General features: G+C 42.1%; 1 protein-coding gene across 1 annotated transcript in view; it reads left to right on the top strand.

Annotated features, from left to right (window-relative positions):
- LOC121586782 (CUB and sushi domain-containing protein 3) overlaps positions 1-13,842 on the top strand; it is a 759,103-nt gene that overhangs the window by 535,519 nt on the left and 209,742 nt on the right. The window contains exon 31 of the mRNA XM_041903753.2: positions 109-225. Within this exon, the coding sequence (XP_041759687.2) occupies positions 109-225 (117 nt within the window). The remainder of the gene's footprint in view (positions 1-108; positions 226-13,842) is intronic.

Below are 13,842 nucleotides of genomic sequence, written 5' to 3'. Positions count from 1 at the left end.
AGATGTCGCATGGCCAATGTATCGAATAAATGGGTAACCGTACATGTTCCCTCCGAAGGTCAAAGCAGGTGTTGAGCTCTGCTCTGTGTGTCTGTTTGTTTCCTCCAGCGCCGTGTGGGAGTCGTTCCACAGGGTCAGAGGGCACAGTGCTGTCTCCTAACTTCCCCCACAACTACACCTCAGGACACAGCTGCGTAAACTCCATCTCCGTGCCACGAGAGTTCGGTAAGGACACAGTACTCATACTTTTGTTGGAGAGACATTTGGTGTGGACACAAGTGACCTCACACTTTTATTCCAGAGACTTTTGGTGTGAAATCAGCTCAATGTGGTGTGAATTAATTTTATTTAACATTTTTGTCAATAGACTTCATTAAAACTACAATCGCAGTCTTCTTTGATGCATTTTTAAAGCCAAACACCAATGTTGAAAGAGTTCAACGCATCCATCAGCCTTTTCGTCTTGATAGTAGGCTACCATTTGATGGCATGGGAATATTTGAACACAGACCTCTGCTGTATAAATATTTTTGAGTATTCATCAGTATTAGTCCCCCAGAGGTGGCAACAGGAAAGCCTTCAGAGCAGGTTCTTTATAGGATTCGCTGAAAGTTTTGTGGGTTCAGACACACTAAAGTACTGCTCACCTGTAACTAAGCAATGAGCCATCGATTTGCTGTCACGTGAGGCTTTAAAAGCTTTTTGATGCCATAAGGACTTGTCTCGCAGGAGGGTGAGATATAAATGGCTGCTTTTACACAGGCAGCCCAATTCTGATCATTTTTCCACTAATTGGTCTTTTGACAAATCATATCATATCTTTTCACATCAGATCTTTTTCAGAGCTGAACTGATTGGTAAAAATTGACCTGTTTCAGCGTTCTAGCCTGTTATATCTCAGTGTTATATTTCTTTCTTGCACTTGTGTCACGTTCGTTCATCGACGGGTCAGACCAAGGCGCAGCGTGATATGCATACATGTTTATTTGGAACGAATAAACAAGCGACAAAACAACAAACGAAACGTGAAGTCCACGGTACACAAACAACATACCTTACACGGAACAAGATCCCACAACCCACTAGTGCCAATAGGCTGCCTAAGTATGGTCCCCAATCAGAGACAACTAGCGACAGCTGCCTCTGATTGGGAACCACACCGGCCAACATAGAAATACACATACTAGAATATACAACATAGACAATCACCACATAGAAAATACACACCCTGACTCAACAAATAAGAGTCCCCAGAGTCAGGGCGTGACAACTTGATTCACACTGCCTTCCTCAATCAATATGTGAACAATGGAAAAGTCAATTGTGTTCCATTTAACCCTCTGCAGTCTAAGCACTGTTTAAGCCGGGGGATGGGGTTCTACTAAGCTATATGGAATTGTTTTAAGAAGGTCAATACAAGGATCATTTAGCTATTTGATGTCAAATGTTAAGACCCGTTGAAGTATCCCCCCCCCCAAAATAAAACATTTGATGAAAAATGTAATTTGTCCTTACTGCATTTAGCCCTGCGGGGCCGCGGAAATCGACTGTATAAATTTCAGCACTCGGGACAGCAACCATGGGCTGTCTCTGAGGTGTGGTTCCTTGGACAGAGCTAGAAAGCATCAAATGGCACCCCCTATTCCTGGTCAACATTTTACTCTACATTCTGGTCATTTAGCAGAGGCTCTTATCCAGTTAAGTCTTATTATAAGCTCCACCACCATTAGTTTATTAATGATTGAGGAATGTTTTTAAGTTGATTGTTTGAAAGAAAACAGTTGATTATGTAGGCCAAACACATACAGATTTAACTCCGGTTACTCAGTTTTGCTCTGCCAGTGGGGGGGAAATCAGAAGGATTTCTCCTTGAACACTGATCTACATTTCTATCCCTCAGTGTGACCCAGTCCTGTCAGTCCTCTAACTCTCAAACCCAGAGATATCCATTTAAAAGGAGTGCATTTGTTCTCTAAAGCCGGATACAAAAAAGCCTGGTGTGGATTTGCTCAAAGGGGATTGATTCCTCAACAGCCCTTCTAAACACACACATACAGTACACGGTGTGTGCGTGTGTGCGCGTGTGCATGTGTGCGTGCGTCCTATGATTCCAATACCCACACAGTATAGTTCTAATATAATGAATATCAATCGCTAAATATGATATGATTAAGACATTACACTTGAAACCTTCAGTCTTAGTAAATAATGTGAAGGAATGTTTGATCGCTGGCTACAACTGTCAGAATGTGCTCTAACATACATTAATTGCTATATTCAAATATGGAAGCGTTTTCTGAAATAAACTAGCTAGCATATCTCTGCCATATGGACATATGGACGTCATATGGACGTAGAAGTATCTAAAGACAAGGTTATCTGAAGTGTGCCAGCATTGATGAGATAAGTAATAAAATACAATACAATATGAATGTTTCGCTGTCACAGTACCCAACCAGACACAACACACACATCACAGGCTGGGAGCAGCAAAGGAGCTGCTGCCGAGCAGCGCATCTGGTGCGCTTAGGGGTAAAGTGCCTTTCTCAAGGGCGCAATGGCAGTAGGTAGCGTACAGGATATTGAAGCCGGTAACACTCTGCAGATTTCCCCTGCAGGCAGCTCGGGGGTTCGAAACCTTGAGGCTACCTCGTATTCTGCAGTAGCTTTAGGTTTGACCTAACACACTGCTGTCAAAGCTTCTCTTTCCCAAAACACAAATTACATGCACCTGGACAAGATCAATAGATCAATAGATCAGTAGAGCCAGAAATAGATGGGAGACGGAGAAGTTGGTTCCCAAGATGGGAGGTTTGCTTTGCTGTCTAATGCATGACCAACAGGGAGCCACGGTTCAGTGATTTCATTGGATTTTCCATTTGAAGGTAATAGGTGTCATGGATATAAACATAAACAGTCATCTTTAGACAACTTATTTTGTGCGCCACATCATCATCTGCCATTAGTTTTGACTGACCTGATCCTTGATCAGTGTGAGCATCGCATTCTGGACATAAATCACTGGTAGAACATCATTAGCAAGGGACAAGAGAGCACACACACACACACACAAACCACACACACAAACCACACACATACACACACACACACACACACAAACAAACCACACACACAAACCACACACATACACACACACACACACACACACAACAGATTATTACAAGATGCAGGCTGTCTTTGGCACATCTGGCACAATACTAATGGTAGAGGGGCAGATTTCTCACTTCACCAGCGCACCAGGATGTCACGAATTCTGCCGAGACTGCTCCTCCTCCTTGCTCGGGCAGGCTTCGGCGTTCGTCGTCCCCGGAGTACTAGCTGCCACCGTTGAATGTTTCGATGTTCGTTTGGTTGGGTCTGTCTGTTACACCTGTGTCCGTTTGGGTCTGATTATGTGCCCTATAAGTTTCCTGTGTTGTTTTCGTTAGTTTGTGTGTTATTTTCCGCCTGTCCGTTGGTGTCACCTGTGCTGTACTCTGGACTTAGTTTATTGTGACGCACTTTGTTGCGTTGTCGCTCGCCTCCTTGTTTTGAGGTCCTTTATTTTGTATTGTTTATACAGTTAGTAAAGTCTTGTTTGACTCAGCCTATGCGTCCTGCGTCTGACTCCTCAACCGCATCCACATCAACACTGACACAGGAAAACTGGTTGCAATAATAAAGTCATTGCAACCAGCTTAGTCATCTGGAACAGTTGCTCAAGTTTTTAGGGGGTAAATCAGTTTTAATATTGCAGATAGATTGTGATGTCAATGTTGTTAATTTTTTTAGTTTAATTTATTTGCACCAAAGAAAACAAGTGATAGACAACAATATAGATATAACAATTTTAAAATGGTGTGCAGATGTGGTTGGAAGCCCAAGGGCTTATATAAAAATCACACCACAAAAAATCAATATACAATACATATGTTTTTAAAAAGGTTTGTTAAAATAGATAACGAAACCTATTAATTATCAATGTATAAATGAATTGATCAGTAATCACGAAAAAAACTAACAGTATTTGTTTTGTTTAAATGTGTGTGTGAGAGTTAGGCTATATGGAGGAGATTACTGAGTAGTTTGGTTCATCAGGCTGACCCCCAGTCTTCATGGAGGAGATTACTGAGTAGTTTGGTTCATCAGGCTGACCCCCAGTCTTCATGGAGGAGATTACTGAGTAGTTTGGTTCATCAGGCTGACCCCCAGTCTTCATGGAGGAGATTACTGAGTAGTTTGGTTCATCAGGCTGACCCCCAGTCTTCATGGAGGAGATTACTGAGTAGTATGGTTCATCAGGCTGACCCCCAGTCTTCATGGAGGAGATTACTGAGTAGTTTGGTTCATCAGGCTGACCCCCAGTCTTCATGGAGGAGATTACTGAGTAGTTTGGTTCATCAGGCTGACCCCCAGTCTTCATGGAGGAGATTACTGAGTAGTTTGGTTCATCAGGCTGACCCCCAGTCTTCATGGAGGAGATTACTGAGTAGTTTGGTTAATCAGGCTGACCCCCAGTCTTCATGGAGGAGATTACTGAGTAGTTTGGTTAATCAGGCTGACCCCCAGTCTTCATGGAGGAGATTACTGAGTAGTATGGTTCATCAGGCTGACCCCCAGTCTTCATGGAGGAGATTACTGAGTAGTATGGTTCATCAGGCTGACCCCCAGTCTTCATGGAGGAGATTACTGAGTAGTTTGGTTCATCAGGCTGACCCCCAGTCTTCATGGAGGAGATTACTGAGTAGTTTGGTTCATCAGGCTGACCCCCCAGTCTTCATGGAGGAGATTACTGAGTAGTTTGGTTCATCAGGCTGAACCCCCAGTCTTCATGGAGGAGATTACTGAGTAGTTTGGTTCATCAGGCTGACCCCCAGTCTTCATGGAGGAGATTACTGAGTAGTTTGGTTCATCAGGCTGAACCCCCAGTCTTCATGGAGGAGATTACTGAGTAGTTTGGTTCATCAGGCTGACCCCCAGTCTTCATGGAGGAGATTATTGAGTAGTTTGGTTCATCAGGCTGACCCCCAGTCTTCATGGAGGAGATTACTGAGTAGTTTGGTTCATCAGGCTGACCCCCAGTCTTCATGGAGGAGATTACTGAGTAGTTTGGTTCATCAGGCTGACCCCCAGTCTTCTCTTGAAGTTATTGAGTTGACTATGGCAGTGGGGAGAGTGAAGGTTATCGCAGTGTCTTGTGTTATATAGATGCATTTCAGAATTAACCTGGAAGGATCCATTGAAGGGTTTAGATAAACTGTCTGGGAGGTATGAGTATTTGTAGATGGAAGGGCATAATTGGCGTACATGAATGTCGTAAATAGACAATATATTGAGGTTTCTTAAACAAATCAAATCAAATGTTATTTGTCACATGCGCCGAATACAACATGTGTAGATCTTACAATGAAATGCTTACTTACAAGCCCTTAACCAACAATGCAGTACTCCTGAGTGGCGCAGTGGTCTAAGGCACTGCATCGCAGTGCTAACTGTGCCACTAGAGATCCTGGTTCGAAACCAGGCTCTGTCGCCGCCGGCCACGACCGGGAGACTCATGGGCGGCGCACAATTGGCCCAGCGTCGTCCAGGGTATGGGAGGGAATGGCCGGCAGGGATGTAGCTCAGTTGATAGAGCATGGTGTTTGCAACGCTAGGGTTGTGGGTTCGTTTCCCACGGGGGGCCAGTATAAAAAATACATAAAAAATATGTATTCACTAACTGTAAGTCACTCTGGATAAGAGCGTCTGCTAAATGACTAAAATGTAAATGTAAGAAAGAATACCAAACAAAATCACAAAAAAATACAATATAAAATAATACGAAATAAAAGTAACAAATAATTAAAGAGCAGCAGTTAAAATAACAGTAGCGAGGCTATATACAGGGGGTACAGGGTCAGTGTGCGGGGGCACAGGTTAGTCGAGGTAATACAGGTAATATGTACATGTAGGTAGAGTTATTAAAGTGACTATGCATAGATAATAAACAGAGAGTAGCAGCAGCGTAAAATAGTCTGGGTAGCCATTTGATTAGATGTTCAGGAGTCTTATGGCTTGGTGGTAGAAGCTGTTTAGAAACCTCTTGAACCTAGACTTGGTGCTGGTACCGCTTGCCGTGCGGTAGCAGTGAGAACAGTCTATGACTAGGGTGGCTGGAGTCTTTGACAATTGGTAGGGCCTTCCTCTGACACCGCCTGGTATAGAGGTCCTGGATGGCAGGAAGCTTGGCCCCAGTGATGAACTGGGCCGTACGCACTACCCTCTGTAGTGCCTTGCGGTCGGAGGCCGAGCAGTTGCCATACCAGGCAGTGATGCAACCAGTCAGGATGCTCTCGATGGTGCAGCTGTATAACCTTTTGAGGATCTGAGGACCCATGCCAAATCTTTTCAGTCTCCTGAGGGGGAATAGGTTTTTTCGTGCCCTCTTCACGGCTGTCTTGGTGTGCTTGGACCATGTTAGTTTGTTGGTGATGTGGACACCAAGGAACTTGAAGCTCTCAACCTGCTCCACTCCAGCCCCATCGTTGAGAATGGGGGCGTGCTCAGTCCTCTTCTTTTTCCTGTAGTCTACAATCATCTCCTTTGTCTTGATCAAGTTATGTGAGAAGTTGTAATCCTGGCACCACACGGCCAGGTATCTGACCTCCTCCCTATAGGCTGTCTCGTCGTTGTCGGTGATCAGGCCTACCACTGTTGTGTCATCAGCAAACTTAATGATGGTGTTGGAGTCGTACCTGGCCATGCAGTGAACAGGGAGTACAGGAGGGGACTGAACACGCACCCCTGAGGGTCCCCCGTGTTGAGGATCAGAGTGGCGGATGTGTTGTTACCTTCCCTTACCACCTGGGGGCGGCCCGTCAGGAAGTCCAGGATCCATTTTTTATTCCTGATTTTTTTTTTTTTTTTTACAATATTTCTTATTCTTACTAGTGAATACAATAATGTTGGATTTTTTAACATTTAAAGATAATGTGTTTATCTGGAACCATTCAGAAAATGTGGCCATGCCTGAGATGGCTTCATTAATTAGTGAATCAAAATTATTGTGTGATAAAATATAATTGGTATCATCAGCAAAGAGAATGGGAAGTACGGTAGAAGACACAGCAGCAAGGTCATTGATAGAGATTAGGAATAACAAAGGTCCAATTATCAAACCCTGTGGGACTCCACAGGATATCTTGGCCCTGGTAGATTCACAGCCGTTTGTTGTTGTTTTCTATCATAAACATAACTATATAACCAATTATATGTAAAATCATGAAAACCTTAATAATGCAATTTAGAAAGTAATATTTATTGATCAATCATGTCAAACGCTTTGGATAAATCTAAAAAGATGCCAAGAGCATATTCATTGTTAACGACTGTAAAGATTTTATACACAAGTTGAGCCATATCAGTGGAGTAGTTTTTAAGAACACCATATTGGTGCTCATATAGAATACAGTGTTGAAACCATATTGGTGCTCATATAGAATACAGTGTTGAAACCATATTGGTGCTCATATAGAATACAGTGTTGAAACCATATTGGTGCTCATATAGAATACAGTGTTGAAACCATATTGGTGCTCATATAGAATACAGTGTTGAAACCATATTGGTGCTCATATAGAATACAGTGTTGAAACCATATTGGTGCTCATATAGAATACAGTGTTGAAACCATATTGGTGCTCATATAGAATACAGTGTTGAACCATATTGGTGCTCATATAGAATACAGTGTTGAAACCATATTGGTGCTCATTTAGAATACAGTGTTGAAACCATATTGGTGCTCATATAGAATACAGTGTTGAAACCATATTGGTGCTCATATAGAATACAGTGTTGAAACCATATTGGTGCTCATATAGAATACAGTGTTGAAACCATATTGGTGCTCATATAGAATACAGTGTTGAAACCATATTGGTGCTCATATATAGAATACAGTGTTGAATCCATATTGGTGCTCATATAGAATACAGTGTTGAAACCATATTGGTGCTCATATAGAATACAGTGTTGAAACCATATTGGTGATCATATAGAATACAGTGTTGAAACCATATTGGTGCTCATTTAGAATACAGTGTTGAAACCATATTGGTGCTCATATAGAATACAGTGTTGAAACCATATTGGTGCTCATATATAGAATACAGTGTTGAAACCATATTGGTGCTCATATAGAATACAGTGTTGAAACCATATTGGTGCTCATATAGAATACAGTGTTGAAACCATATTGGTGCTCATATAGAATACAGTGTTGAAACCATATTGGTGCTCATATATAGAATACAGTGTTGAAACCATATTGGTGCTCATATAGAATACAGTGTTGAAACCATATTGGTGCTCATATAGAATACAGTGTTGAAACCATATTGGTGCTCATATAGAATACAGTGTTGAAACCATATTGGTGCTCATATAGAATACAGTGTTGAAACCATATTGGTGCTCATATATAGAATACAGTGTTGAATCCATATTGGTGCTCATATAGAATACAGTGTTGAAACCATATTGGTGCTCATATAGAATACAGTGTTGAAACCATATTGGTGCTCATATAGAATACAGTGTTGAAACCATATTGGTGCTCATATAGAATACAGTGTTGAAACCATATTGGTGCTCATATAGAATACAGTGTTGAAACCATATTGGTGCTCATATAGAATACAGTGTTGAAACCATATTGGTGCTCATATATAGAATACAGTGTTGAAACCATATTGGTGCTCATATAGAATACAGTGTTGAAACCATATTGGTGCTCATATAGAATACAGTGTTGAAACCATATTGGTGCTCATATATAGAATACAGTGTTGAAACCATATTGGTGCTCATATATAGAATACAGTGTTGAATCCATATTGGTGCTCATATAGAATACAGTGTTGAAACCATATTGGTGCTCATATAGAATACAGTGTTGAAACCATATTGGTGCTCATATAGAATACAGTGTTGAAACCATATTGGTGCTCATATAGAATACAGTGTTGAAGCCATATTGGTGCTCATATAGAATACAGTGTTGAAACCATATTGGTGCTCATATAGAATACAGTGTTGAAACCATATTGGTGCTCATATAGAATACAGTGTTGATTTAAATGTTTCAACTTTCTCTTATACACCAATTGTTCTGGGATTTTAGAAACACATGGTAGTACAGATATAAAACATGGTAGTACAGATATAAAACATGGTAGTACAGATATAAAACATGGTAGTACAGATATAAAACATGGTAGTACAGATATAAAACATGGTAGGACAGATATAAAACATGGTAGTACAGATATAAAACATGGTAGTACAGATATAAAACATGGTAGTACAGATATAAAACATGGTAGTACAGATATAAAACATGGTAGTACAGATGTAAAACATAGTAGTACAGATATAAAACATGGTAGTACAGATATAAAACATGGTAGTACAGATATTGGGCGATATTGTAATTGTCTGCATCATTTCCAGTCCCCCATATATTTATTATTTTCCCCTAACCCTAACACCCCTCCCCTAATTGGAGTAAAATAATGGACAACAATACTTGGGCTTCTTCTTCCAGCTTATACATTTTACAGACATGGTTTCCATCCAGTTTTGATGTCTAATTTCCATATACACTGAGTGTACAAAACATTAAGGACACCTACTCTTTCCATGACATAGACTGACCAAGTGAATACAGGTGAAAGCTATGATCCCTTATTGATGTCACTTGTTAAATCCACTTCAATCAGTGTAGATGAAGGGGAGGAGACAGGTTAAAGCATGATTGTTAAGCCTTGAGACAATTGAGACATGGACAATCGAGACTGTGTGTGGGAGAGTTAGGCTATATGGAGGAGATTACTGAGTGGTTTGGTTCATAAGGCTGACTATGTGAGCACCAGTGACTCGGTCAATAAAGAAGTGGTCAGATGACGCAGATGCTAAGCTACAGGACTGTTTTGCTAGCACAGACTGGAATATGTTCCAGGATTCTTCCGATGGCATTGAGGAGCACACCACATCAGTCACTGGCGTCATCAATAAGTGCATCGATGATGTCGTCCCCACACTGACCGTACGTACATACCCCAACTAGAAGCCATGGACACAGGCAACATCCTCACTGAGTTAAAGGGTAGAACTGCCGCTTTCAAGGAGCGGGACTCCGGAAGCTTATAAGAAATACCGTTATGCCCTCCGACGAACCATCAAACAGGCAAAGCGCCAATACAGGACTAAAATTGAATCGTACTACAACGGCTCTGATGCTCGTTGGATGTGGCAGGGCTTACAAAACTATTACAGACTACAAAGGGATGCACAGCCGCGAGCTGCCCAGTGACACGAGCCTACCAGACGAGCTAAATTACTTCTATGCTCGCTTCGAGGCAAGCAACACTGAAGCATGCATGAGAGCATCAGCTGTTCCGGACGACCGTGTGATCACGCTCTCCGTAGCCAATGTGAGTAAGACCTTTAAACAGGTCAACATTCACAAGGCCGCAGGGCCAGACGGATTACCAGGTACTCCGAGCATGCGCTGACCAACTGGCAAGTGTCTTCACTGACATTTTCAACCTGTCCCTGACTGAGTCTGTAATACCAACATATTTCAAGCAGACCACCATAGTCCCTGTACCCAAGAACACTAAGGTAACGTGCCTAAATGACTACCGACCCGTAGCACTCACGTCTGTAGCCATGAAGTGCTTTGAAAGGCTTGTCATGGCTCACATCAACACCATTATCCTAGAAACCCTAGACCCACTCCAATTTGCATACCGCCCCAACAGATCCAGAGATGATACAATCTCTATTGCACTCCACACTTCATTTTCCCACCTGGACAAAAGGAACCTACGTGAGATATTTTTTAGTTTTTTTGTCATTTAGCAGACGCTCTTATCCAGAGCGACGTACAGTTAGTGAGTGCATACATTTTCTTTTTCATACTGGTCCCCCGTGGGAATCGAACCCACAACCCTGGCGTTGCAAGCGCCATGCTCTACCAACTGAGCTACACAGGACTATGCTATTCATTGACGACAGCTCAGCGTTCAATACCATAGTGCCCTCAAAGCTCATCACTAAGCTAAGGACCCTGGGACTAAACACCTCCCTCTGCAACTGGATCCTGGACTTCCTGACGGGCCGCCCCCAGGTGGTAAGGGTAGTTAACAACACATCTGCCACGCTGATCCTCAACACGGGGGCCCCTCAGGGGTGCGTGCTCAGTCCCCTCCTGTACTCCCTGTTCACCCATGACTGCATGGCCAGGCACGAATCCAACACCATCATTAAGTTTTCCGACGACACAACAGCGGTAGGCCTGATCACCGACATCGATGAGACAGCCTATAGGGAGGAGGTCAGATACCTGGCTGTGTGGTGCCAGGATTACAATCTCTCCCTTAACTTGATCAAAACAAAGGAGATGATTGTAGACTACAGGAAAAAGAAGAGGACTGAGCACACCCCCATTCTCATCGACGGGGCTGGAGTTGAGCAGGTTGAGAGCTTCAAGTTCCTTGGTGTCCACATCATCAACAAACTATCATGGTCCAAACACACCAAGACAGTCGTAAAGAGGGCATGTCAAAGCCTATTCCCCCTAAGGAGACTGAAAAGATTTGGCATGGGTCCTCAGATTCATTTGGCATGGGTCCAAGGCTCAATCGCAATAGCCCCCTTAGCCTTCCCCATCGTTTTCAACTGTCCTTCTGTGGGGGAGTGTCCCTCAAAAACGGAGCAACTAGTGGTAGACCCATGGGGCGGCGCACAATTGGCCCAGCGTCGTCCAGGGTAGGGGAGGGAATGGCCGGCAGGGATGTAGCTCAATTGCAACGCCAGGGTTGTGGGTTTGATTCCCACAGGGGGCTAGTATGAAAAAATACAAAAAATAATGTCTGCACTCACTAACTGTAAGTCACTCTGGATAAGAGCGTCTGCTGAATGACTAAAATGTAAAAATGTAAATGTAAATGGTAAGGAGAGATATGTAACCCTAGGGAAGCGAGACACCCCACTTCTGCTTCAATGAAAGTCAATGAACTAAGTAGACCACACCCAGCTGCTATTGCATTGGTGTCTATGGGAGACACACCCAGGTAAGTATACCAGAACTGACAATTTTTTTTCAATGGTAAACGGCCTGAGTGAACTATCTTCATTTATCCACCATCTTGGTCACTACATCACTCGCACACAACAGAAGCCGCCGAAGGATAGCCTGTCACGCAATCCATTGACGACAAGCCTTGATTTTTCACAATGCGGCAGTAATAGCTTTTCTTATATTTCTCATGTAACAAATACATACAATACTTATCAAATGAGCAACAAATGAGAACTGCAAAACAACAATGTGACCGTTGTGTACATCCTCTGGCTGTGGTTCAATGTGGAGTGGTACTGAAGCAGGACTTGGTTCAATATGGAGTGGTACTGAAGCAGGACTTGGTTCAATATGGAGTAGTACTGAAGCAGGACTTGGTTCAATATGGAGTGGTACTGAAGCAGGATTTGGTTCAATGTTGAGAAGTACTGAAGCAGGACTTGGTTCAATGTGGAGTAGTACTGAAGCAGGACTTGGTTCAATATGGAATAGTACTGAAGCAGGACTTGGTTCAATGTGGAGTGGTACTGAAGCAGGACTTGGATCAATGTGGAATAGTATTGAAGCAGGACATTCATTCCATAATAGTTTGACATGTAACAGTCGTATTTCCTTCATTCAGTCATTTTCTGCAATTTCTTGGGGATTAACAATTAACCAGTGGAAGAAATTAAAACCTTTTCTCAACTAATATTTATACCAAACGTTTTATGGTCCATACACAGATCGGCTACATAGCTAAGCATCCATAGCATACAGGTATTTTTATCCTCCACTACACAATAAGCAAGAAAATAATTAGCTAGCTGTGTTAATTCAGCTGCATTGCATGATAAATATCTTCAATATTTAATGTTAACATTACTAAAATAAAGCTTATAAAATGTATTCAATTTGGAGTAAATGCTTTAGCTAAATTCTTAATGTCAAATCAGATTTTATTGGTCACATACACGTGTATAGCAGATGTTATTGCGGGTGTAGCGAAATGCTTGTGCTTCTAGCTCCGACAGTGCAGTAATATCTAAGAAGTAATATCTAACAATTTCACAACTTATACCCAACACACACAAATCTAAGTAAGGAATTGAATTAAGAATATATACATGTATGGATGAGCAATGATAGAGCGGCATGCACTATGATACAGTAGAATAGTATAGAATGCAGTATATACAGTTGAAGTCGGAAGTTTAAATACACCTTAGCCAAATACATTTAAACTCAGTGTTTCATAATTCCTGACATTTAATCCTAGTAAATATTCCCTGTTTTAGGTCAGTTAGGATCACCACTTTATTTTAAGAATGTGAAATGTCAGAATAATAGTAGAGAGAATTATTTATTTCAGCTTTTATTTATTTCCTCACATTCCCAGTGGGTCAGAAGTTTACATACACTCAATTAGTATTTGGTAGCATTGCCTTTAAATTGTTTAACTTGGGTCAAACATTTCGGGTAGCCTTCCACAAGCTTCCCACAGTAAGTTGGGTGAATTTTGGCCCATTCCTCCTGACAGAGTTGGTGTAACTGAGTCAGGTTTGTAGGCCTCCTTGCTCGCACATGCTTTTTCAGTTCTGCCTTTCTTTCTCTCTAACTCTGGCCCCAGGCACAGCATGTGAACACTATAGAGAGATCATCCTCTCCTCTTCTCCTCTCCTCCCACTCACAACCCCCATGCCACACCATGGGTGCACCCTCTGCTCTTTCCT

This window comes from Coregonus clupeaformis, chromosome 17, assembly GCF_020615455.1.
Source record: "Coregonus clupeaformis isolate EN_2021a chromosome 17, ASM2061545v1, whole genome shotgun sequence".
In the NCBI taxonomy this organism is placed as follows: Eukaryota; Metazoa; Chordata; class Actinopteri; order Salmoniformes; family Salmonidae; genus Coregonus; species Coregonus clupeaformis.
The sequence above is the reverse complement of the archived record's forward strand: the minus strand, read 5'-3'. Positions and strand labels throughout refer to the sequence as shown.